This window comes from Zonotrichia albicollis, chromosome 5 (assembly GCF_047830755.1).
Source record: "Zonotrichia albicollis isolate bZonAlb1 chromosome 5, bZonAlb1.hap1, whole genome shotgun sequence".
Taxonomy (NCBI): Eukaryota; Metazoa; Chordata; class Aves; order Passeriformes; family Passerellidae; genus Zonotrichia; species Zonotrichia albicollis.
Window position 1 is genome coordinate 29,110,321 of NC_133823.1, and position 27,082 is coordinate 29,137,402.

The window sequence follows — 27,082 nt, forward strand, 5'->3', positions numbered from 1 at the left end:
AAAAAAGAGAAAACCACATCAACTTTGAACAGTTTGTCTTTATTATTAGACTTTTGTGTTGTAAACACTGAAAACTGCAGCAGAGGGCAAATGAAAGAAGCAACTCCATTTATCCTTTTGCATGAATTAGTGCATAGATTGAAATGTTTAGGGAAAAAAGAAATCAGGCAAACATTTTAGCATAAGCTGCTTTCTCTTTCTCCCTTTGGGCTTTTATCTTCTGCTTGATTTTGAGTGTTTCCGTCTGGATAGCTGCTCAAAAAGAAAATGACAGAGTTACAGTAATCTCTTTACATTAGGTCTCCTCATAGGTTAACACCAGGTCACTGCTGGAACTTACCTATGTTGTATTTCATAAAACTGCATTTAATCTTTGATTAGGTCAGATACTAGCAGCAAAAGCCTTGTCTCTTGCTTTGTGTCAACTAGTAAGGCAACCACATAGAGGAGCATGCAGCAAGCATGGTGTGGGTGCCAATACAGAACGTAGGAGATAAAAATCTCACCCAATTAGGGGAGGAAATAAAGCTAGTTAGAGCCCTGTGAGATACAGACATAGTTCAAGAGGAATGCTGCTGACCTACATAAGCAGGTTTTCCAGTGCAACAGAAGCATCATTACTGTATAAAATCAGGTTTTCCACCTCAGTGGGTTCTGTGCTTAGAGAACATCAGTGTTTAAGAAGCTAGCATTTTAGGCATCACACTCGTATTAATTCCTACTGAATACTACCCTGGATACTTTGCTAAATTCTTAAGGGAATTTTTAAAGAAACAGCTTATTTTACCTTTGTCTTCAGGGGCTATTTCATGAGCCTTTTTAAGATCAGCCTTAAATAAAAGAAAAATATAAATTAATGATCTGACAGAACTTTAAATTTCAAAAGACAAGAAGAAGTGATCATTACCAGTGCTTGATCAAGATCTTTTATTCCCTGCCATCCTTGAGCCCGTCTGTAGAGAGCTTTAGTATTTGCTGGATCTATTTTAAGAGCCTGTAAATTTAATAAAATTGTCACATTAACATTTCTTATACTTCACAGCCTCCCATCTCCACAAATGGCACAATTCACACCAGCAGACAATCTTCACAGTTGGTTTGAGGGTAAGCTGTCAAAACATTAACTGTGTAAAAGGAATGCTATAATGCAGCACACTGAATAGCAAGTAATCAGCTTCAGTATCGCTGCAGCAAAAGTGCTCTTTTGTGAAGGATGAGCACACACGAGGCCCAAATGGAACAGCTGCTGTGTGTGTGTATATATAGAGAGCTGTCAGGGCTGAGGAGTTGCTGCAGTTCAAATTATCCTAACCTCGAGTCTCACAGGCCATCTCTCTATTGCAGCTCCTTCCTTCGCACCAAACCTCCTCAAATGGCATCATAAATAAAGAGATTTCCTGTTAAGATTTTTTTCACTGTGGGCTAGAAAAATACATGCAAGCAATCCATCTCATCATGCTTCAGGAACTTTTCCAAGTTCCAGTCATTACGCCTTTTTTGAGCGGAATGTTTTCAATAATGTGTACAGGCCAGCTCTAATATGACAATATCAAAATAGGAAATACAGTGGCTGGGCAAAAAGATTGTTCCACTATTTGATAACTTTGATCATTTTTTCAGAATACCTCAGATAATTTGGTCAGCTAGCTGTTATCTTATCTTGCCTGTGAAGATCACATTTTTACTGCAGTTAGTTCTATTGTGTGTCTTTAATTTAAATATAGCTTCTCAGTGTTTAGAGGAAATGTCTTCACAGCAATGTGTTGCTTTAATAATTTAATTTGCTAACCTTAAGTCATTAATAGACAACACATCCATATTTTTAAATCACTTGGGTATTGGGTGTTAATAGAAAGAAGTGTTACTGTGGGTGCTCCTATTGATCTACCTACTGTAAAGCCTTCAGCCTCTTCTGTGCTAAGAATTAGTCTGGATTGTATACACAGAAGTAGCATTCTTTGGTTTTACTTTGACCATTGTGCTTACAGCTATTTCAATGCAAGGTTTGTTTGAACAGGTTCAGCTGTTCATAATTCATTATTTACACCAAACAATGCATGTATTCCAGGCTGTTAATTTAAATTGCTTTTGGCCTTATGAAATCATAAAAGTGTACAGTTTCTCATTAACAATTACCTAGAATTTTACTAGCTAATTTTAGGAAACTGGTGTTCTGATTAAAGCACTGACACAGTTATTAGACATAAGCTAAATGACTTACAGAAGTCTATTATAGCTGTGGAGTTGCCTTCATCTAACAATTGTTTACTCTTAAAAAAAGGAAGTGCCATTTTCTTCCCACAATGGCAAGTATTATTAGTTATAGTAATTTCTACCTGTAACACTTTTGTTTCAGTTTTTACCATTTTCTAGGTGACAGATATCACATCAGACAATATTTTTACTATTGTCTTCTTTCCTCCTTCCCCATTTGTCCGTTCTAAATATAGGTTTATGAAGGTTTTCCAGCATCAGCAAGCTAGAAAGCAAGGCAGCAATCTAATGACCTCACACACAGATAAGGTGAGACTCCTGCTTTCAGCACAAGGTCCTAGGAGATGCTGCTCAGGATCCTTTGCTAACAGATAAGAGCATTCTTTCCTATGTTCTGTTCATATTATTGGAGTTTCACTGAATTATTTAAAGTTTCCTCAAATTTACTAAATTTTCACTATGCCCATGTCATGGTTCCTTTTTTCCCCTTTAATTATACTGGTTTTCTTTTTTTCCAGATTTATCATTACTTTGTTTCTTTCTTGCTATTCAGTCATTTTATTTCACTATTAAGCCTACCTGGAAGGTTAGTTATTTAGTTGAAGTCCCTGCCATGAATAAAATACAAGGCCATCAAATCTAGAGGCAAGTAAAACATTTTGCTCATACTTGTCTTCCAGAGGAAAGTATTCCTCTTTCACTGAAAACAGTTTAACTCTTTGTAATGTAAGAAGTAGCTCTACAATCCAAACTGACAATGATGTGCATTTTTCCTGGCAGTAAGCAACAGCCCTCTTTTGTTTGTTTCTAATGATTCATTTCAATTTCAGAATCTTTTTAAAAAGCCACATATTAGAAAGTTAGTACTAAGTTCACCATAAGCTTCTACTTGTTTACTTTCAAATCATAAGCTTGTCCAAAAACTTTAAAAAAAGCTTTGTGGTCTTGTGTCTACACAGGCCAATTCTTGACCAGGATACTGAACATTACATTTACCTCTGAACAGCTGTCAATGGCTCCCTGCCAATCTGACAGTTTTAGTTTGCAAGCACCAATGTTTAGAACACAGGTCAAAGCAACAGTCTTCAACTTGGGCTTGTCCGCCTCCTCTGCCACTTCTTCAGAAGCTTCTACATACCTGCAGAAAAACAGATTCATACACAACATGGATTAGTGTTGCAACTTCAATTTTTGTCCTGCCCTTAGCTATCTCTCCACAAATACGTGTGAACCAACCTATCCACACTACTTCTAAAGCAGCTTCAATTCAACTGTTACAAATCCTTATTAAACTAAATACATAAACCCCACCCTAAAAAACCAATCAACTCTCACTAAGGAATGTTTTCCTGCAACTCTTAGTCCTCCACTGTATTAGCACACTCTTTTTCTTAGACAAATGCACTATTCTACTGCAGGAAAACATCAGAATTTATCTCAAGTTTACTCTCAAAAAACACGTTGCTCATCAGTGCTAGAAAATCAACACCACCACTGCCCTTCCACGTTCACCAGAAGCTTCATCTCTTCTTGAGTTCCCTCAATAACCTTTTAATTAGGTTAGGCATTTGTAGCTAAAATCTGAAGCTAACTTTACTTTGTAAAGGAGTGTGGTTTATGAGCATTAGTAACACCACCCTCTTCCCACTGTCCTCCTTCATGACTTTTCCTGAACTTCAAAACTGACACTGGTTCAGGACAGAGCCACAGCAGTTACTACATCTCTGTTTTGAAAGCACATTTCTTAATTTACAATGTGCTAATGCTGTCTGGTTTTTATTTTCAGTGGCAAAGGTCTGCTGTGGATACAAAGTTTTAACTCCTTAATGGTCTATTTGATAGAACTTCTCTGAGTTCTATTTAAAAAACAAAAATTGTGCTTGCATACATTCACATTTTAAGCATGCTATGAATTAATGTAGTCTTTGCAGATCAGGGCCTATGGAAGTTCACTTTTTGCATGCCCTGTCTTTTTTGTTGTTCATATACAACCTTTGTATCACAAAAATTAGCAATACTTAAAAAGTAAATTGAAGCTTTGTGCTTCTAAATTAGATGCAGTCCCAGTGCTTGTTCCACTCGCTGAAGATGAGAACAAGAAGAAAGAGCAAACATGTAAAAGGTAAGGAGAGTTGTAACACAAATCTGTATTATGTTCAAAACAAATGGAACACATGTAAAATACTTATAAATCAGACCAAAACATTAAAGACTGCAACCATTCTGGACATAAGGTTAGAGCTTCCAAGTTAAAGAATTGGTGGAGTAAGTATCAAGGGAGATAATAGGAAGTAATACTTTCTTTTTGTTTAAAAAAAAAAAGGTATCAATTCTAACATGTAAAATGTATTTTTTAAAAAATGCTAAGAAGCAATAAAACAAGAAAAAGAACATAAGATTGGAATGGTTACTGTAGGTGAAAAGAAAAAAGCATTTTCAGATGGTGTGCAAGGTAGATTGTACCTAAGCCACGGGATACCCTGGCAAGAGCTATTCTTTTCCTATCAGTTCTAGGGAAGTGCCAGCTAAAGGTCACCATCCTATATGAAGTATTAGATTCTAAGCTACATTTACAGGGCATGTCCATAAAAGTATGGCCTATAAGGAAAAGCTGGAAAAATCAGATTCATTTAGTCTAGAAAATTACTATGATTTCCACCTACAAGGACAAATAAGCACCAAAGTAGCTCAAACAGGAAGAGCTTTCACTGGATGTGCTTAAAAGTGAGCAAGACACCTAACTGGAAGGGATGGTGTAATTATACCTGGCATTTATGTAAGAATGGGGAGAGAAAATGGACAGATACAACAAAGATCCTTCAAGATCCATTCCAGCCTTTTTTATGTACAGTTTCCAAAATGTTTGCATAGAAATCCTTTTTACTTTGGGGTTTCTGTTTCTATGATGGGCTTTTTAAGGGCAGGTTGAGACACTGCATCTTGGGTTAATATCTGCAATTAAAGGATTCATTTTATGGTTCAGAAAGGTGACATTTATTTGAAACCCAGTCTGATAAAATCTCAGCTGAAGCATTAAATATGCTAGATTTTTTTTTCTTACATTTTTGTCACTGTTGCTTAACCAGTGATCATTAAGAAGGTTGGGATAAAGGTCAGTAAGTATAACTTTATTTTTAAGAGATGTTCACATACTTAAAACAAAAAGCATGAAAATATGAAAGGAACAGTATGGAAGCAAAAGCAGAAAGACTATGATTTTGAAGGCAAGTCTGAATTATTCATGAAGTCAGGATGATGGTATGGACCCACAGAAAAAAAAAAACAATAATGAATGAGTAAGGGCCACACTGGTCTTTTGAACTTATCAATTTCCTAAAGCTACTGCTCTTTATAAATCATAGAAAATCATTTCCCTTCCTTGCTGTCCATTAACTACCCTGGATACTACTATGCTTATTATAAAGAGTATTTAGGCAGTTCTCAGCAATACTTCTTACCTAGCAAAGAGTGGAAGACTTACTTGATTATGTAGCTAAAAATCAACCAGATGTTTTCAAGATTCAGAAGGATCTTTGTTTAAAAAAGAAAAGAAATGAGCACTGCACCAGGCACCTTTTAAAGGCACAAATCATTGCTTAATGGTGGGATTCATTTGGATTACAGGAACTACACCTGATTGAGGGATGAGAGCCTTACCGTAAACTTTTACTATACTTTTTAGCTGCCATTGCCCAATTTTGCGATTTGAAGAAAGTATTTCCTATATTCTTTGTGTCTTCTGCTATGGCCACAATCTTGTCAACCTAATAAAATAGATGGGAAATATAAAGGATGAATGTATTTATGAAAGAAGTCATGAATTAACTAATGTTTAACAGTACGATCCCAGGCCCATCCTCTTTTAAGGTTTATAAGATCTCAGAATAGAAATACTCCAATTTCAAACAAAATACTACCTTCAAACTACTTCTGTAATATCCTCTACTTTATGTAACACAAAGATCTGAATGATGAAATTCCTAGTGGCTTTTCTACAATATAAATGGTGAGAAAATACTAGAGAAGACAGAGTAGTCCAACTCTTTTCCCTAAATGCTGCTACCCACATAGAGCTATATATAAAGGTGTTGACCATTATTCAAAGAAAAGAAGATAAATTTACAAGCAAAGTATTCAACCAAGACTGCCTTATTCCTGACGAAATGTTGTCTTCTGCTTCTCAAAACAGTATCACTCACGTGAACTCTGCACATGCTCAAACTGGAAGTCATGTCAACACAATTCTCCTTCTCTCTGAACACTTAACGTATCAATGGAAGGAGAAAAGAACTGCCTGTCTTTATCAAGTCCATCATTTCTACTTCCACAACTGTATACACTTCAAGTTACTTCTCTAGTGGTAATTATAAATAGTTTATCATTACAGCTGTCTATTTTACCCTACTAGAATCAGTAACCTTGGCAAAAACTGATCAGTGTGAGACCAATGTTACCATGGTTTCTGTAGTTGGTTTATATGAACAAGTTTTAAGTTAAAGGGCACAGGCACTTGCCAACTTCAATTCTACACCACATCAAAAGCTCTCCAAAAGCATTTTCATTAAGTGCTTCTCAACAGCCAAGGAGTTTGTTTTCTAGCTCAAATGGATTTTTACTATTCTTATTCTCTATTTGGAATCTACTCATGCAGCCCCCTTTTCTTCCCCCTCTCACAAATCACTGTTTGACTTACACAGTTTGTCTAGTTCGCCTACATGAGAAATTAAAACCCTGCAGAAGAGCTGCTTTCACCAGTCTGCTCCCTGACTTCCAACAACAGATCTTCTGCAGGTTTGAACAATCTAAAAAGTAAACAACTACTGGGAATAATTAACAGCTACCTCTGATGTACTAAAAACCTTTTAAAAAGGCCAATCCTTTATTTCTAATAAGTGGGGCAGAGTCTGTTAAAGGCTGAGTATTTTTAAAAGCGTGTGGATAACAACATTGAGTTAGTTGTCTGCAGGATGGAGTTCTAGTAATTGCAACCTGACATTACAGCACAAACAGAATTAAAAAGAAATCAAGAACAGAAAATAAGTGTGACAATTTTAAGTGAGGTTTTAGTTACTGGGGGAAAAAAATGGGCTGAAATTAGCACTGCAAAAAAAAGAGGTAACAATGCCTTCCCACACAGCCTTCCCTTTCTTAAAATGGAATGTCACCATTTAACCAGGACCTCATTCCATTCTTAAGAAAAAAGCTTAATGAACATCATCACAGACACCATGTAACTCAGATCACCTACAAGTCTTGCAATCTGTAAAATACCCAAGAAGAAAAATACTTACATCTTTCAAGTCTATATCTGAATCTTCAGGAAAATCTGGATGAGCATCTCCAGATCCATCCTGGGGAGTAATTCCCCAGTCATCTCCTTCCTTTAGCTCTCCACATTCGGCTATGACACACAACTGAAAAAATGAAGTGTAAATAGTAGTATTGCTTATTAAGACAATTTTTAAAAAAGCAGTAACTTCCAAGTGCTCTTCGAAATTTTTCAAAGTCCATAAAAAGGCTTTTTCATCTGTTGTTTGGGTGCATTTATTTCAGAAACCTATCACATCATTAGCCTATCCTCATCAAAAGGCTTTTATCACACCAAGTGTTGTGTTCAGAGGATCAGCATTCCTAAAACACCATACCCACACTTTACGAGGAGGCTGCAAGAGGAACTGGCAGCAAGCTCAAGTGCAGCAAAAAACAGGACATGGAAATTCTACTACATTAGAGAAGATGGTTCTTCAACTGCCAAGACTTTTAAAGTTAGAGGTATTAATTCATCCAACACCCACAAGCTGCTATGACCTACACACCAATTGCTTTTTCAGAAACATGACTTCTGACATAAAAATTATAAGAATTACGTATCATTTAGGTGGGATTGTGAATTCCACCTTTTCATTTCATCACCCATCCTACACTTCTGGCAAAGGCTTCCACCCTCACAGCTATGTTGAACAATAAATGGTTTGTGCAAGGAAAATGTACAGTGCAAGAACAAAAGCCTCTTAACAAGGACAGTAAAATGGAAATTACCAGTTAGTAAAAATAACTAACATTTAATAGTTCTAAATACTACACCAGGAATTTAGAAGAAATGATTATACATCATATAATGAAATAACAAACATCATCCCTCAGTGCTTTGCCTTTTGCTTACCTTAGCAGGATTTTCTCCTTTCACTTCAACGTTTTCGAGTATTTTAACTACACCCATTCCTTTGATCACTTGGCCAAACACCACATGTTTCCCATCCAGGTGAGGAGTAGGCACCGTTGTAATAAAGAACTGAGAGCCATTAGTACCAGGTCCTGCATTTGCCATGCTCAGCAGACCTGGTTTGTCATGCTGCATTGGGGGGGAAAAAAATCACCATCAGCATTTAAAATATGTTATAAAATCATATGGAAGGTTCTGTAAGGCTGATCTTAAACATAGCCACGACAGCCACAGCAACTTCGTAAACCAATTACATACAGGTGCCAACTAATTTTACCCACCCTGACTGAAGAGGGCAAATGCTCAGCTCAGGGTCTTTACCTGCCCCCTACCAATCCAGCAAGCACAGCCACATGTGACTTAATGTTCTAACACCTGTCTCCTGCTTCTACAATTCACCCCCTACACAGCTGATGAGTTTAGGCAGATCACCTGAGAAAGGAGTGAAGTTCCTCACTGAATTATTTAAGACCACTGGCCTTAAGAAATGAGGCTACACACCACTGAAACCAACTTTAATGTTGAGCTGCTAAGATGGGTATATGATGTGAATTTTAAAAGGATTATGCACACAAAGTATGGTGTAGAACTATGGAGTTTAGAGGACTGTGGTCTTTGAAATTCATGATTTGGTCATTTTGTTTGGGGATTTTTAATCTCCTTCCCTTTCCTAGAGACGCAGCTTTTAGTCTGTTGGGATTTTTAACCGTATAATTGTTTTGCCACTTAGGCCACCAGGCCTTAAACTAAAAGAAAATTGTTAACAGCCTAATGTAAGAAGATACTGTTTATCCTGTTTCTTGCAAGAACTTTTTCCTTTTTTGAACTAATACTTTTTTTGTCCCAGCACATAGATTATTCTGCACTGCAAAAATGTATCTTTTATTACATGTTGTGAATGTCTTGTTTAAGTGGCACGACCCAGCCATGAAGTTGTTACTCTCCCCAAGTTGGTCTGGTTATTAAGTGCAAGGAACTCCGTTTAATGTAAGTGAGGATGTTACACCTAGACACTGGTACACATCTAAAGCATTCATGCTGTGGTACTGTTAAGAAACTTGATACTGTGGGAAGGAGAGGAGGAGCAAAAAGTGATGATAGCACAAAGGACATAGAAACAGATTTCAGAGCTCAATGAGAGGTTGGTTAGTTCGAGATAACAGTCTGAACCTGGTGTATTTAAGCATCTGCTTTTTCCCTACATTCTCTACTGGTTTCTGGTAGAGAACCTGCTGTTTTGAAAACTGTTTTCCCACGTAGTGTTTGGATTTCCATAGTGGTAGGTAGGGAGACCTCCTTGCCTGAACTGTTCACCTGGTCCTAAGGCACAGTAAGTCTGAATCTTTTCAGTCAGGATTTGGCTTAGGAACTCTGGGAAAAGGTTCCACAGCTGAGAGCCAGAATCACACCCAGCCAACAGAAAGCTACTGGAATCTTGGCTTTATCTGTTCTAACCTTGAAACTTGCCCTGGGAGTCAGAGATGGCAAATGACAGAGGAGCCTGTGTCCCAGAGCAAGAGAAGGCAGCTGGTAGGATTGCAGCCTCCAAAACAAATATCTGACACTTTGCATTGTAGTTGCTGGCAAACAAGTTAAACAGAAGGGTTGCCCCACAGCAGATTTTTGCAAATACCATTTGAGGCTGGTCACTGCTTCACTGCCTAAGCCCCGTAAATCTTAGCTTTTCCTCCCCCTCTCCCCAGTTACAGCTAGTGCTAGACAGCAATAGTTTGTAAACAAAAAAAACCAAGTAACAGTAAGTTCTGGTGTTGCCTTAAACCTACAGGTTTACCTTTTGTCTGTAAAGATGTGGAGGGGCGAGTTGGAAATTATAAGAGAGCAGTCTGGTGCCTTCAGTCTCCCCACTTATACCCAACCCCATTTTGTCTGGGACCAACTATCAATTTTAGTCCCAAATTACGAGAGTCTCTATAAAGAAAACTCTTGTCACTCATGAATTTTCTTGCTGTGTTTTGAAAAGCACTGCAGACAGATGGAGTGTCTTTCTCATTATGGCTTCTGTGGTCATTTTGTAAGCTTATAAAGCAAGCAAAAAAATCTGGACAAAATCAGATTCTCTGACAGATCCAAGGCTTGCAAAACTATGCCATAGTAACAGTGCTTGGGGTTGTGTAAGTTGGGTGTTCCCCAACAGCAGAGCCATTAGCTGGAGAAGTGGCATCAAGAAAAGCCTAGTGGGACTCATCTGAGATGATAAACTGACTACTGACAAAAGTTTTGCAGTTTACTGCAATTTGCAACAGTCCATGCAACCAGCACAAGAACAAACAGTTCCAGTGTCCTCAATTATCAACAAAAACAACTCTGTTTTCTGAGACAGTGGGTGAGAACACTGCAGAGCTGCTGGATTAAATGCAAGAGCTAGTGAATTTCTACCTAACAGAGACATTTAAATTCCCAGTGAAATCCTAACATACTTGGCAAATAGATAACAGGAATCATGCTCTTAAGACTCTGTACAGGATCCAAATGCGTTCTTCAACATATCTCTGGCACTCTGACAACATTTGTTAGAGCTGAGAAGTACACAAACGGGAATCATTTGTATCATGTTCACAACTACCTCTTGATCTCAAGGAACAACCAAACACATAATGACACAAAGTCATCTTCAGGGATGTGATCCTGTGACAGTACCAACAGACAGACACTGTTAGCAGCAGTGCTGTGGGCACCACCAGTGTGTCAGACTTCAGAGAACACAAGTGGAATTATCTTTATGATGAACACTGGAGTCACATTTCCAGTTATTGCTCCAAACTTAAGTCCTTTCAGTCTTGTGAGGAGTGGCTGAGGGAGCTGAGGTTTTTGAGAAAAGAATGTTCAAGGGTGACCTTATCACTCCCTACAACTACCTGAAAGCAAGATGGGGGGTCAGTCTGTTCTCCCAGGCAATCAGCAACAGGATAGGAGAAAATGGCCTCAAGTTGCACAAGGAGAGGTTAAAGTTGGACATTGTGAGGAATTTCTTGACAGAAGGGGATGGGCTGCCCAGGGATGTGGTGGAGTCATCATCCCTGGAGGTGTTCAAGACCTGTCTATATGTGGCACTTAGTGCTACATTCTACTTGACAAGGTGCTGTTTGGTCAAGGCTTGGACTCGTTGATGCTACAAGTGTTTTCCAACCTAACAGACTCTGATTTTGTCAATCTGATACAGGATTTTGTTCTCTGATTAGTGGAGGATTGCTCTATTTTCTTCTCCTAAAATACTGTCTGGGGGCAAGTACAACTGCATTCAGGGCTTTGTTTTAACCATGGGACAGTGACATGTGTAAGGTTTTAGTCAGTGTTGTTTAGAGTCTGTCATGTGCTACCACATACAACATGACATGAAAATGGTTAGTGCCCATGCTGACAATTGTTATTACTGCAGCAGGAGTAACATCACTGAAACACAACAGCTGAATACAATCAGTGTTTTTAACAGAGTACCTGATAATGAAAGTTTTCATCTTCAAATTTTTCACCATATATACTTTCTCCACCTGTGCCATTTTGGTTTGAGAAATCTCCACCTTGAACCATAAATTCCTTAATAACTGTAAAAGAAAATAGTTATGAAATGTCTCAGCAAGGCACAAGGAAAAAACCCAAAAAGCTAAACAACTCTAAGATGAAAAGCAATCCTTGTCGCCAGCACCTAAATGGAACCAAAATTCGTCTTTTATTTACCAAGTCACCTAAGTACTCCTTTTCAGTTATGTGGTTATCACTTGATATTTAAACCTTTACCTGAAATTCATTTCAACCTGTTTACAACTCAGAGTAAACTAGTTTTGCAAAATTCCTACTAAATCTGTAATTTACTATTGTCAGTGCATGGTAAGAACACATGATCATTCAGAGGATCAAAAAGTGAAAAACTTTCCTTCAGTAAAGTTGTTTCTTTAACAAGTACTTGAAATATTTTTTAATATTATTTCAATGGTAGACAACTTTTGTTACCAATAGGAAAACAGAGGATTTCCCAGAACTTACTCCTGTGGAAAGGACATCCTTTATAATGGAGAGGTTTTCCAGTGGTAGGTCCTGTTCCTTTTTCTCCTGTACACAGCGCACGGAAATTCTCAGCAGTTTTAGGTACAACGTCAGCAAATAATTCAAAGACAATGCGTCCAACTGAAATGACAAAGAGAGAATAAGACATTTTTAAGTCTTGTCCTAGGCATGGTGACATGTTGAGCATTGTATGTCAAAAGAAATTAATGTTTCAAGCTTTATTATTACTATTATTATTATTTCAATTACTATTCAATTTCCGTCTTGGAGTTGCTCTGTGGCAATTGCTCGCAGAGTTACATTGGGTTTTTAGCAATGTTATTACCAACAATGAATTCCCCTGTCAAGAATAATGTAGCAGGAATAAAGGCAGATTCTGCCAAAAACTAATGAAAATGCCAAATGCACTTTCTGCCAAAAAAAAGGTGTGTGGGAAATCACACATACATATATTAAAGCCAAATTATGAATTTTAATATGCACACTTATGTCAATTTTAGTATATATGTAGTTTGTTCAATCAAAAGTAGATACAATAATGACTGTGTTGTGGAGAATTTTAATCCATAAAAAAGCTCATGCTAAACACATCCCTTACCCCTCGCTCTCTTAAACCTGAATTTTACTAAGACACAGTGATACACTTTATATGCATATGAATAATGGCTATTTACAATTGGAGACACCACAAGCAATTGTTTAACAATTGCTGTACATGTTTTAACTGAAGGGAATTAAACTTGAGTAGCAAACAGATCCTGTAATTGCTGATAAATGGATTCTGTACTGAATTGTCATTCCTTCACTAACTGGCTTCTCACAGAGCTATTTCTCACTCCTAGCAGCCTCCATCAGTTGACGCTCCTGTTTTCTCATCAGCCTCACAGTCAATTAATTAACATAACTTCACTCTACCGGTAGCTAAATGTAAATATATTGATTCTAATTAATACAGGAATGAAAACAAATTAGACAACTGAAAGGCAATAAAAGGCAAATCATCTCATAGACTTTCTTCTTCTATTCTTCTGAGTAACAGAATGAATAAGTGAAAAGCAGTATCCTGACATGATTTAGGCAGTCCCTATCTTTTTCCATGTAAAATTTTAAGCCTTTCACGTAGTACCCCAGCTAACTTGCTGTTGTTTCCTTCTTTCGATTTTGACCGTTTGCCCAGATTTTTGAGTGACCTCTGGCAGCACTGGCGCTGCCAAGAGAACCAGGGCTGCGGTTTCCCCGAGCTTTCCCCGCGCAGACCCCGCTGCCGGCCCGGCTGCCAGGCCAGGCTGGCCGTGCTGCGGCAGCTACGCGGGGCCCAGCCACGGGGGCCGGGGGCGGCTCCGGGCGAGGCCGCGCTCGGCACGGCGCAGCACGTGGAGAGCGGCGCGGGAGCGGCCCCACACGTGGGCAGCGCCGGGAGCCGAGGCCGGGCAGCGCCGGCTGCCATGGGAACGCCGTGCCCGACCCCCGGCATCGCCACCGGCCGGGCCCTGTGCTGCCATGTTGCCTTTCTCGCCATGTTCCTCGGGCCTGTTCGCTCTGCCGAGGGAGGCCCGCTCGCGACGGGACACCCTCCTCCTCCTCCTCCCGCTGCCGGGGCTGTGCGCTCGCAGCCCGCAGGGCAGCGCCCGGCCCGGCCCAGGGTCCCCCCACGTCCTGAGCGCTGCGGCCCGGCCCGGCCCGGAGCCGCTCCTGCAGCCGGGCCCCGGCCCCGCGCGGCCCGAACTGCGCCCCGGCCCGGGCGGGGCCCGGGCTCCGTCGCGCCCCCTCCCCACCTCGCTCGCCCCCGATGTCCACATCGAAGAAGGCGCGGGGGTTGCTGGCCTTGCCGGGCCGGGCGACAGGGGACGGGTGCGACATGCCGCTGCTGCCCGCTGGCGCGGTGGCTCCGCCCGCTCGGCCGCCCGCGATCCCGGCCGCCCGCGGGTCGGGGCCGCTCGGGGCTCCGCCCACCGGCGGGGGCGGGCGGGCGGCCGGGCCCCTGGAGCCGGGAGCTCGCGGGTGCCTGCAGCACTGGCCCGCCCCTGGGCCTGCCTCTCGGCGGCCTTAAGTGACTCGGGGATAATCCGCAGAGAAGGAGCATTGTTTTCTCGAGGTTATACACACTCACGAGGCCTGGAAATAGGGGGAAGGGGAGAGATTTTAGGTTTTGCCTGGGTTTGTATTTTATGAGAGAAATGGCAGGCTGCGTGGAAAGTGGTGATCCGTGGTAAAGGGGGCAAATTGTCCGAAGTGACTATTATCCCGTAAAGATTTAGAGATCCAGAATAGCTCCAGCCTTCCTAAGGCCTGAAAACAAAATATGTTTCATCCCAAAGGATGAAGGTCACAATAATTGCTCCAAGGCAAACAATCTCTTTCGGACATTTGTGTTGACTAATGGACGTGCTATCAATACACTTGGTTTGGGTTCCTCAGAGTGTTCCTTGATTCCCAAGCAGATGAATGGTGCAACATGGCCATGTCCTGTACTCAAAGGCATCATGGAGGCAAGGTATCTGTGGCAAAAACAGAAGGGGCAGGAGAGTTCTGGGGTCTGACTTCTGCAAAGTTATAGTACTTTTGGGAATGCTGCTGATCAAAATGAGCCTCTTTATTTCTTGGACTCCTCTAATCCATTCCAGAAACCTCTCATTCTTTGATTTGTTGTGTTCTCTGAAGGCTTTCTCCTATAATTCATGTCTACATGTCTGGACTTGAGCTTCATCAAGCTGGTTTTCATCTCTCTCTCAGCATGTTCTCAATATTGGATGTGTCAGAGGGCAGTTGTAATTCCCAGATTGAAAGAAAATATAAAGTAGCATTTATATTAATCACTGCAGTCCATATAGTGCATTGTAATCATTCCCACACATCTGTACAGATGTCGGGTAGGAGAGGTGATCGGCACGGAGTGCTGTTACACATTGCATCTGGGAACCCTTAACAGAAGGAAAAGCCATCTGCTGCCATCTGGGAACACTTAGTGAGAAATCAGTGGAACCACACTGAGGCATTTCTCTCTCTGAGCCAGGTCATGCAGCTGTGTCAGGGATTTCACATGCTCCACGATGTCAGAGGCCACCAAAGCTTTGAGTCATCTGTAATTCACGAGGCATTTGGCCATGGTCACTGGCTGAGATATTTTTGTCATTATGCTTAGCCTAGATGAGGTGCAGTGGTGCGGTCTCACCCCAGCAACGTGCACTTGCCACCCTGTAAGCTAACCATATCCTGGGCTACATTAAAAGCAGTGTGGCCAGCAGGGCCAGGGAGACTTTTCTGCCCTTCTGCCCTGCCCTCGTGAGACCCCACCTGCAGTGCTGCACCCACCTCTGGGGTCCCCAACACAGGAAGGATGACAGCCTGTTAGAGAGAGTCCAGAGGAAGGACACCAAGATCATGTAAAGTATGAAGGGATGATTACAGGACCTCTTCTATGAGGAAGGGTTGAGGGAGCTGGGATTGTTCAGCCTGGAGAAGAGAAGGCTCTGGGGAAGAACTTAATGGAGCAGCGCTTCAGGGAGCCTATAAGAAAGACAGGGACAAACTTTTTAGTAGGGCCTGTTGTGATATGGCAGGGGCTAATGGTTTTAAACAGAGGAAGGGTCAATTAAGATTAGATAAAAGAAAGAAAGGTGTTACAATGAGGATGGTGAAAGACTGGAACAGGTTGCCCCAAGAAGTGGCAGATACATCATCCCTGGAAACATTCAAGGCCCGGATGGGCCTTGAATAGGTCTGCACTACCTAGACTAATTGAAGATGTCCTTGCTCATTGCAGGGGAGTTAGACTAGAAGACCTTTAAAAGTCCCTCCCAACCTAAAATATTCTATGATCTCAGTGAGTCAGTTGCTAGCCAAGTGAGTAGAGTCTATAAGAGATTTCTGTAGCAGACAGCAGAGTAAAGTGTGTGTTGTTGGTGTGTGTCCCCCGCAAGAGCTGTTGGCAGCTTCCTCTCAGGAAGAAGCGATGATTCATTCTTCCAGGAGTAGACTTATTCAGTCCCTACTGGGTTTTTTGCTGGTGAAGTTGGAATAGTCTAGATTCTAGATGAGTAATTCTTTTTACACTAGTTGCTTGGAAGTCCCTATGAAACATCCTTTAGCGGTACAAAGAAAGACGCATCTCATGATAATTTGGAGATGTGAGCTGAACAAGAGAGAAATCAAGTGATTTTTCTCAGTGTCAGTCGGAGATCCTGGAAAATATGTGAGCTGAATTAATATCTCCCAAGCCTTGCAGTAGCACAATTAGTTTCACATTAATTTATAGTCATTGACAGATTGTAAAAAACAAGCATAATGTGACTTCTGTCAAGAGCTTACTGAGTGATTTCATGTTCAAATTCATATATTAAATTATACACTGAATTTATATACAAATAACTTCTTACAAAGTCAGACTTCCATTATGAAGTCCTCTAAAATCTGTTTTCAAGCAGCAAAATCTCCCGTGATCCTCTAATCCTTTGTGATCTTGTAATTTAAAAATATTTCCTATCACCAAAATACCTCTTTTCTTTTGACACTTCCAATAGTTTATGTAGTAAATGCATGTAAAACAGTACATTGAAAATACTCACTATAACTGAACTGTCTGTTAATTTTTTAATTCACAGATTTATTTTTCCACACATACAGGTTTGGCTACCCAGTGAAGTAGTTTGAGTATTATCAATAGATAAATGAGCTGTGAGCCCTAAAATCCTGAAGCAAATGGCTTCAAGTACAGGTTCCCCTTTTACCAAGTACATCATACTTGCTGGAGTATGACCCTCCAGCCTAATTAAACTCAAAGATCAGCCTGTTATAAAGTCTTTGGTTTTACCTCTTCATCCTTCACTGACTGAATAACCAAGTAATCATTGATAAATGCAGAGAAATACATATGTAATTCTAAAACTGGGACTCTGATGGAATACACAAAAAGTGGTTTTATTTCATAATTATTCTAACCTGTCAATTTGCATTCATGAAAGAATAAACTGCAAAATAAAGATTATTTATAGTTGCTGCAGATTGTGTTAAGATGGGCAAATGTGCACACATACAGACTACGATTTTTTTCTTTTTGTTTTTCTTGCTTTTTTCACCTTTAAATCTGTATTTGACACTGTAAAGAAAATAGAGGCTTAAATATGCTAATTCGACTGGAAAGTGAGTGTTTTGGCTCAGTGCAGGACTGCCTTGTCTAAGGATATTAAAAGCCATTTTGCTTTGTACAGAAGTAATCATATGTGAGGTTCTCATTGGACTGAACTGCAGCTTCAGAATATGGTGCAGTACTGATGGGATCCATGTGACAAGCAATTCAAACACATACCTCATCAGCTTTTCAGAACAGCTATCAAGAAGCTCCCAACATGCAAACATTCTTGGAAAGGATGCTTTCACTGCTGGCTGTGAAAGAGAGCAGCCACTCAGCCTTCCCTGTGCCCTGTGACACACAGGGTGCATCATGTGCTATTCCCATGTGACCTGGCACATCAAGCATGTCACCTTCATGAGAGACACACGAGACAGGAAAAATAAATCTGTTTTTTCACCGTCAGGTTTATTGTTTCCCACCTGCACCAAGTCTTTTTCTGCATAAAATTGAACAAAGAGGGCCCAGATCAAACTGATTCTGAGCAGTTACTAAATAGTGCAGATGCCTCTAAGCTGAGTTAAAATGCAATGTTAAACAATGAAAGAACTACATGTTCTTGTCTGAGCATGTTTTAAAAAGAAAATTTTCCACACAGAGATGACATGACAGAAACTGAAAATAAAGTCATGCATTCACTTGTCACTAACTTTCAGAGATGCTGATCCCTGAAGAAATGGTTAAGATCCAAGCAAGAATAAGCAGACTTTTTTTGCTATATATTTTCGGTCTGCTTAAAACATGTTTTAGACACAAATATTCAGATTAGTGCTTAGAAACTTAGGATGTGAGGAGGCATGGAAGAGGGTGCCTGTGACTTCTTGATAACAGTGGAAGCCATGGCTTTCAAGGAAAGGCCCAAGGTGTCAGCTAGCTGCTGGTCACTGCTGCAGCATCGCAGGCTATCAGTTTTGCTGCTAAATTTCTGTCCTCAGTTTTGATACAAATGTATGTCCTGATATAATTGCAATTTCATGCAAATGCCTGTTTATCACAGTTACCACTAAAAGGCACTGAATTATCAATTATAATGACTGCAGTCATTCTTATGTAGAAAATGGTTTTGGTCTGCACCTAATGTGGGTAGGATGGAGTTCTAGGTGAACTACATCTGCATGGAGTTAAAGAGAAGAGCGCAGCCAACAAACAGGAAGGCCCATGGCAGATTTCACCATTGAAAATCAAGGACACAGGGATTTCCAACTAGACTCTGGATGGAGTCCTGGGCAGGAGACTTACAAATACAATTTACCAATGCTAAGAGCTTTACTGAAAAGAGAAACCAAACCAGTTTCTAAACAAGTGTTTGAACATTCAAAGGTATGTACATTTTTAGGCTCTTCTGGGGGAAAAAATAGTGTACCCTTGCTTTAGGAAATTTGACAAGATACTTATGTACAGTAGTGATTCCAGAGGACTGTACTTATCACCTTCACACAAGCCAATTCTCTCCATATTACTTGATATTTATATTTTGGTGATTAAAAGAAGACATTCCTCATCTGGCCATTCTCTTTGCTTTTAACTCCAAAGACTATTGAAAATTACATGTTTCATAACACACATCAATAATTCCCAGAAACTTTGAAACAATTAAATTAATATTTCCCTACAAACTCTCTTTTGTTTCTAACTGAATATGTGTTCCATGTAAAAAGGCAGTGAAACTGCTTATCTGTATTATGGCAGCACCTTTGTGGCTCTGTTCAGGGGCTGGGGAAAGTTGCTGCAGCAACAGCTCAAGTTATGTAATGCTTCAGTGAAGGATGAGTAAGCTGGTTTGCAGGGGGCTGCAAGCCCAAGCTTTCCTTTGCTGTCAGTTTCTGTCTGTGCATGTGAAGTGAAATCCATTTTACAATAGGTTTTTAAATCCTCTATGGAGAGTAAATTAGATTTAATGTGCTAAAGAGTAATAATAACAATATGGAGAGAGAATAATTCTGGGTATTTCTTAATATTGCATTTTACTTGGCATGTTTGAATAGGCATTCAAAACTAGATTTTATTTATTTTACAGACTCAAAAATGTTGCTGATGCATTGCAAAGTGTAGCAAGACTTACCTGTGTTCATGTAACCTAAACAGCACGAATTACTGTACTAAGCAGTAAATCATAAGCAAACATCTCAGATTACCAAACTTTTTGTTAAATCTTCAGAGTTTTCCTGTTCTGGCATCTCACTTCTTTTTGCAGTAACTTCAAAGGCTAGTTCTGACAACAGAGGTTTAGGAGAATTTTGGAATTTTGGAATTTGGCATTCAGGACTGAGCAGAATGGAATGAAAGCATCTGTAAAGGAACTCAACATTTCTTCCAGGTGTAAGTGATGGGGAAGCAAAGTGTGACTCAGGAGACTTGCCTTTTAATCCTGCCTGTCCTGGCTATTAAACCTGGCTACATTTTCAGGAGAGAATCTTAAAAGAGATTTATGCAGTATGAAACATTGATATGCTTTCCCAAGCATTCAGCGATGCTGGATTTGAATGATCCTTTTTATGTATTGCCAGTTTCCTAACAAGGTCTCATCTATTTCTGCATTGAGAATCTGGCTCATTTTCTGACTGAAATTTAAACAACTAAATTTTCTTTCTCTGCACATAAAGAGTCTGACCATCAGGCAGAATATCAGGTTTTGATTTTTAAATGACATTTTTATTTCCTGTATTTCCTAGAAGAGTGAGGGCTGTAGACACACTATCTTGCTGTAAATGATCTTTGCTTGACAGTGATATGGCTATTTTCTTTACATCTGCTCCTGTTTTGGACTCTGAGGTTAGTGAAAAACCAGAGTGCAAAATCAATCACTGGCATTGGCTTTGCCAGGGATTCTTTATAGCCTAAGTCTCTTTGGGGTGTGACAGTGCATTCTGATTGTGAAAATTATTTTGCAGTCCTTTGCTGATTGTGCTGTTTTCCCTTTTTGTTTTATTTTTTCAGAAATGGCCTTCAGAACACTAGTGTCTTAATGTGTTGTTATCAATTTCAGTAGTGATGGTCACACACATTAACAGAACACACAGAACTAATTTTGCACTGAGCATCAGCCAACATCTAGGGTGCATTTACACTGCTATTTGTGAAGAGAGTATCCCAGTTGTCTTCACTGACTTTGTCTTGCTTCACATTTGGAGTGGCATATAAAGTGGATCATTTTCAGATGAAACTAAACCACATATTTTTCAGAAATGCATTCACTGCTCTTCAACCACTGACATGCATTCTGCTGACAGGACCAGACTGCAATCAGTCCAAAATAAATGGACTGGTAAAATGTTTGTGTAAAATGTAAAATGTTTGTGGTGTGGACACTAGGAGACGACTGGTTGTTAGCCTCTGATTCTGTCCCCACTGGTCAGCACTCCTTGCTAACACTGATGCACCTTTGAGGGGCAGCCACAGTATTTGCAACTTTAAAGTTTCTCAGGACTGTTCCTTGAGAAATGCAGTTCAGTGATTATTTCTGGAGCTGGATGCCTAGATTCTCATTTGTGTTGATTACTGTATCAACTGTGATGTCTTTCATCTTGTCCAGCCCCACCCTGCTATTCATCTTTCTGTGAGCTATCGTCATCACACCCTCTCTCTTCTGTCCTTCAGCTTTGTTTGAGTCAATTGACTCTAGTAACAGGGAACAGTAACAACATCCAGGCTGAAAGATTTACATTGGGTATTCAGTCTCACAGAGGAAGTGGTGAAAACCTTCCTGAGAATGGACCTTCATACAGGATCAGTTGAGCCTTACAAGATTCAGTTGGGTGTTACCAAGTGTGCAGCTGATTAGATTATCAGGTCAGTAGACAATCACCTCTTATTTCAAAGAGAAATCAGCTTCTCCTGACAGTGAAAGACTGACTCTGAAACACATTCACCACGTCTTCTACCACTACTGGATGCTGAGTTTGCAGACAACTATTGTAATGATTCTTTACAACCATTATAATAACCACTATTCCCCATGTCTCATCTTCCAGTTTCCTAAAAAGAGCAGGAAGTAACTGTGATTCTGCTTTTCTTGGGGTTTTGGGGGAATTTTTTTGGTTGGTTTTTGTTCCACCACGGTATGCAGTGACTTAGCTGGTTGAAAAAGAGCATTTGAAGTCATGTTCTCTTGCTAGGTACATCGAGGTGTCATCCTGCTGCTGGGCAAAGCCACACAAACAATCCTTTCCCTCAAATTAAACAAACATAAAGCTCCAAATGATACCTAAATACTGTAGCCTCATCTAATTATTTATGAATAGATCTGTGTGAAAATAGGCACCATTCCAGCAGACCTACCTTCCTGCAAAAATATTGCTGCTTGCCTGGTCAAAGACTAAAGTAAAAGTTCAGACTCTCCAAGGGAATCACAGCAGGAATGTATGCTAGGGTATTCCCTAGCATACATTCTACAACTGTATGCTAGGGAATTCTCTATTACAGATATTCTAGTCCTGACTAGGGAGAAAATCCCATGAAAATCTTCCTGGACCAGTGACAGATTTGCTCCAGTATGGAGCAAAATGAGGGATGTGAACTTTCTGAAACCCCATGGATTGGTGTCAGTCTTTGGGTTTGGCTGGTGTGAGATGGATGGGAGGACACTTGGACACCACATTCTGCTGTCAGCCCAGGCAGGGAGCCCTTTCTGTGCAGGCAGTACTTTGTTCTTGCTTCACTGCAGAAATACAGTGTTGTAAATCACAAGCACATCATTTACATGTGTGCACACACGTGTATGCAAACAGCTGTAGAGAAATGTATTGTAAAAGACACATTATCCATGTGTGGATGTGGATGAAAAACTCAACATATGCTGGCAATGTGTGCTTGCAGGCAAGAAAGCCAGTCAAATCCTGGGCTGCATCAAAAGCAGAGCGGCCTGCAGGTCCAGGGAGGTGATTTTCACACTCTGCTCTGCTCTTGTGAGACCACACCTGGAGAAGTGCATGCAGTCCGGGTGTCCCCAGCATAAGGAGTTGCAACCATTGGAGCAAGCCCAGAGGAGAATCACAAGTTTGAGAGGACTGGAGCACCTCCCATAGGGAGACAGGATGAGAGAGTTGGGGCTGTTCAGCCTGGAGAAAAGGTTGTGTGGAGAGCTCTTTGCAGCCTTCCAGTGTCTGAAGGGGACTACATGGAAGCCAGAGAGGGACTATCAGGAATTGTAGCGATGGGACAAGAAATTATGGGTTCAAACTGAAACAGGGGAAGTTTAGGTTCGATATTACAAAGAAATCTTTTATTGTGAGAGTGGTGAGGAGCTGGAACAGATTCACGGAGGTTGCGGATGCCCCAGCCCTGGAGATATTCAAAGCCAGACTGGCTAAGCCCTTGAGAAATTTGGCCTACTGGGAGGTGTCCCTGCGCATGGGAGTGCAGTCTGTGACTAGATGACCTTTAAGGCCCCTTCCGGCCCCTTCACACGGGTTCTCCGGTCGGATGTATGGGCGCACGCCGCACCCCGCGAGCCGTTCCCCGGCACAGGCGGCGCGGCCCGGCCGGGCGCAGTCCCTTTAAGGCCGCCTCCGCACCCTACCACGTGCTGGGGCAGGGCGGGGGCGCCGCGCAGCCAATGGGGACGGCCCGAGGGGCGCGGCGCCACCGCAGCCCCGGCCCCATCTCCGTCTGCCGGCGGCACGGGGAGCGCTGCCTCGCTCTGCCCTGCCAGGTGCGCGGCCGGTGCCAGCGCCGCCACCGGGAGCGCCCGGCCCCTCGCTCAGGTGACGGCTGGCCGCCGGCAGCGGCGCGGCTGAGCGGCCCGGCTCTCCTTTCGCCTCCTCTCGCCTCTCCTCGCCTCCGCGGAATGCTGGGCGGCTCCGCAGCGGCTCCGGGGATGCTGCCGCGGCCGCCGCCGCTCGCCGCCCGCTGAGCCGCTGCGAGGGGCGCGGCGGGGCCGCCGCCGGGCGGGAGGGCGGCATGGCTCCCACCCTGCTCCAGAAGCTCTTCAACAAAAGGGGCGGCGGCGCGACAGCCCCCCACGGCCGGGCTCCGGGGGAGGGGCCCGCCTTCAGGTGAGCCGGGGCGGGCGGCGGGCGGGCCCCGGGGGCTGCCCCGGCGAGGCGGCAGAGAGGCCGGCGTGGGGCGCAGGTGTGCCGCAGCCCCGCGGGGTACCCCGCCGCAGAGTTTCCGGGGGAACGGCTGGGGAAAGGGGGTGCGGCGGGAGGCACGGCCGCGCCGGGGTGGCTCCTCTCCCGCCGTTCCCTCCCGTTGGATCTCTCAGCCATTTTCTGCTCGAGTTGGCGGTGGCACGCCCGGGAGCCTGGGGCGCTCGCCCCCGGTAGGGGTGGGGGAGAGGCACCGGGCCCCCTGTCTGGCGTTTGTGCGCGGTTGATGGGATAACTCGTGCCCGGGTCTCATCAGCACAGGAAAATTAAGAAACGGCTTAATTGTTGTGACCTAAATACACGTGCGCAGTCTGGTGACCCGCTAAGCATTAGGCACCTTTCACTGCCCCCTGCTTTTGATACCGTGCGTGCTGAAACGTGAGGCTCAGTAGCTATGGATGCTTCGGGGTTTATGTGTATAACCTCTATATAATATCGATTCTCTGTGTAATATTGAACTTTTAATGTTTTCTAAACCTTCGGGGGCAGCGTTTTGCTCAGGCTGGTGCTTTGGAGCTTTGTTCGTGTGACATCTGTGCTGCTCACAAGACCGAGTGGCCCGGTGAGCACAGTGGCAATCACATGCGTGCCCCGTAACCTCTGTGCCTGTTTTGCTGGGCGGCATGAGTTGGCCGGTCTTGTGATCAGATGGTACACGGGGCTCAATTGGAATCTGGGCTTTAAACGCTGAAACTACTAAGGATGGTCAGGGAGAGCAGTGGGCAATATTTTGATCCACAAAATGCCATCGTGCCAAGTATGAAAGATCATAGTTGTGGAACCATTGTAATTCCAGAGATGGTCTGTGCGGGATATTGCCATTTGTGTGGCTAAAGTTACAAGATCATGGAGAACAATAGTGTAAGATGAAAATGACAATATATTTGGGTTACAAGGTGTTTCCTCTGAAAATGATTGGAGACAGTCTTGGAGCTGCATTCATATTAGAGAACAAATCTAGTGAATTTTGTGAAGCTGCAGAGTCGATATGTTGCACTTGTAACTGCAGATTATTTTTCTCTAACTGCTACTTCTTTTAGCACTTACCCACCTTATGAGTTAAATATATCCTTTAATGTGGAAGAAAACAGTTTTCCACATCGAAACTGACAGTTCCAGACTAACTCTATTATTTTGCATATTCTGTGTCAGAGACCAGTGTTGTGATTATTGGATTGTTATTGGATTATTGGATTATCAAGTGTCTCCATGAAGGCAGATTCCTTGTACAGTGTGTTTCCCCCTAAAATCAGTAAGATTATTCTGCCTGGAGTGAAGTTAGGGATTGTACTTTCTCCTTCTTTCTGTTTTTTTGGGTAGGATATTCCACACTTGGTTTTCAGTTTAAGTAACATTTAAGTTATGTGATGCTTTGCATAAAAGCTATTATAACGAAAATACTTCTGTAGGTACTCTTCATCTTTTTATCCCCTGTTTTTCCTCATTCCCTTTCTATTTGGCTTTTTTTGACTCACCTAAGGTTAATAAAATTTTTGAAGTATTTTACATGTGAATGGAGGGGTTTTTTGCTTGTTAATGTTAAGCTTCTTCCTTACAACTTTTAAGTATGCTGTAATGCTTTTTCTTCCTTTCCAGTCATCTGTTCATGATCTGCAAGAGCATGCTTACAGGGTCTGAGAAGCTTTGCTGCAATGCTTTTAATAGACTTTCTGTTCAACAGTAATCTCTGTTGGAGTGGAGAGATGTGATTTCATCTAAGTAGGAAACATAATCCTTTGGTAGCTTCTGTATTAATCATATACTGCTGGTCAATGTTGGATGCAAAGTGGCAGAATCATTTTCTAATGACAAGGCTGCCTTTTGAGGGATCTTTAGTTAGTTTTATTTCTTCCAGGTTTTGGTTAGTGAGGTCCCGCCATGCTCAATATGTCTGACAGTGTGTAGCTCAGTTAAGGGATCCTGTGACGCCAATAACAATCTGTATCCTTGGACTTGCAATTGTTATGAATGCCTTGAAAGCTTTATGTGTATTCACACACCCTCCTTACCCTGAAAAAGAGAGGAATCACCAAAAATCTCTTTTGTAGATAATGCCTCCTCAAATTAATGTGATTTGACAACTTTTTCCAACTATGTTGTTGGAAAGCTTTGTGTTTTCTAGTCTTCCCAGGAACACCAGAAAAAGTTCTGTTGCAGAGGGCTATCAACCAGGCTTGCATTTTGCCTGTAACAAGCACTGCATGTGCTCATGCTGTTGCGCTCTCTTCTTTAATGGGAGCTACATCTTGGCCAGAGGTCCACGCTCCTTCTGCTCTGAAGGAAGCATCAAGCTTCAAGGTCTGTGCTGCTTACCAAGATGAGCTGGCACTGCCTCAAAGAGCAAGAGACATGGAGCGTATGGATGAATTTGGAGCCACAGGAAATTATTTCTTGGGTGCATGAATATGAACATATTAATTTGGCTCAGGAGTGCTCTTTTAAAGAAAACCTCTAAATTGTCCCACTAACTGCACTTTGGCTCACAAAGCCAAGTGGCTTTGGTGCATAAACTGGATTCCTGTTGGAATTAATGAAATTAGAAAGTGTGTTCCAACCACTAATGGGCATTCAATCCCTGGGACCATACTACAGCTGGTCAAAACTAAAACTCCAGTGCACATGTAGTGTGGGTGTCAGGTCCTTAGCAGCAATGAATGCACTCTGTGGAGCTAGTCTGGGCTGCATGACATGCTCACATGAGCACAATCTTTACCTGCAGGGTGAGGAGAGTGTAAACATGAGGTGCAGATGCTAATATAGAGCTATTGGGATAGCAGGACTTTCTACTGGCCCAGGCCTTCCTTCAAGATAATGGAAGTATGAAGTGCTAGAAGGGTAGTAGTTAGAATTGTAGAATAGCTTAATTCCTTTTTTACAAAAATTATAAACCAGCTGGAATAGACGTGTATTAGTGAGATATTACATTTGTTCTAAGCAGTTTTGTGTACAGACTTGAGCTTCTCTTTTTTTTACTGCTGCTTCTTGCTTCCCTTAACTAAATATATATATCTATGTGTGTAATACATATGTAAAGATGGATGTGTGTGTATACACACATCCCCTTCAACAGAGGCACTTGAGTGACTGTAATTGAATATATTTCTTCTGAGGCTCTGGGAAAACCCTAATTACTTTGTGTGCAAGCAACGAGTATTTATGTGGCTAAATTCCCCTAAAACTTCTAATTTCCTTATCAAATGTTGCTTTCCATACAAAATTGGTTTAGCATAGTTTGTACAGTATTTTGGAGTGCTACCAGGGTCATGTATTCAGCAGAATCATAGATCAGCTTGTGTTGGAAGAGACCTTAGAGATCCTCTAGTTCCAGCCATTGCTGCCTTAGACAGGGATACCTTCCACTAGACCACGCTGATCAGAGCCCCATCCAACCTGGCCTTCAACATTTAC

At 41.8% G+C, this 27,082-nt stretch overlaps 2 protein-coding genes across 3 annotated transcripts in view; one reads left to right on the forward strand and one right to left on the reverse strand.

The window, feature by feature from the left end:
- Window positions 1-18: 18 nt before the first annotated feature.
- PPID (peptidylprolyl isomerase D) lies at window positions 19-14,427 on the reverse strand. Its single transcript, XM_005486320.4, has 10 exons — window positions 14,236-14,427; window positions 12,440-12,580; window positions 11,894-12,000; window positions 8,378-8,566; window positions 7,506-7,628; window positions 5,872-5,978; window positions 3,211-3,352; window positions 908-994; window positions 788-830; window positions 19-252 (listed from the first exon to the last, which is right to left on the reverse strand). Exons 1-10 carry the CDS (start codon window positions 14,318-14,320, stop codon window positions 164-166), a joined length of 1,113 nt encoding a protein of 370 aa, XP_005486377.1. The 5' UTR covers window positions 14,321-14,427; the 3' UTR covers window positions 19-163.
- Window positions 14,428-23,445: 9,018 nt separating this feature from the next.
- The window catches only part of FNIP2 (folliculin interacting protein 2), a 49,941-nt gene continuing 46,304 nt past the window's right edge, over window positions 23,446-27,082 (forward strand). For both annotated transcript variants that reach the window (XM_026792932.2, XM_005486319.4), the window contains exon 1: window positions 23,446-23,581. In XM_026792932.2, the coding sequence (XP_026648733.1) occupies window positions 23,487-23,581 (95 nt within the window). In that variant the 5' untranslated portion in view covers window positions 23,446-23,486. The remainder of the gene's footprint in view (window positions 23,582-27,082) is intronic.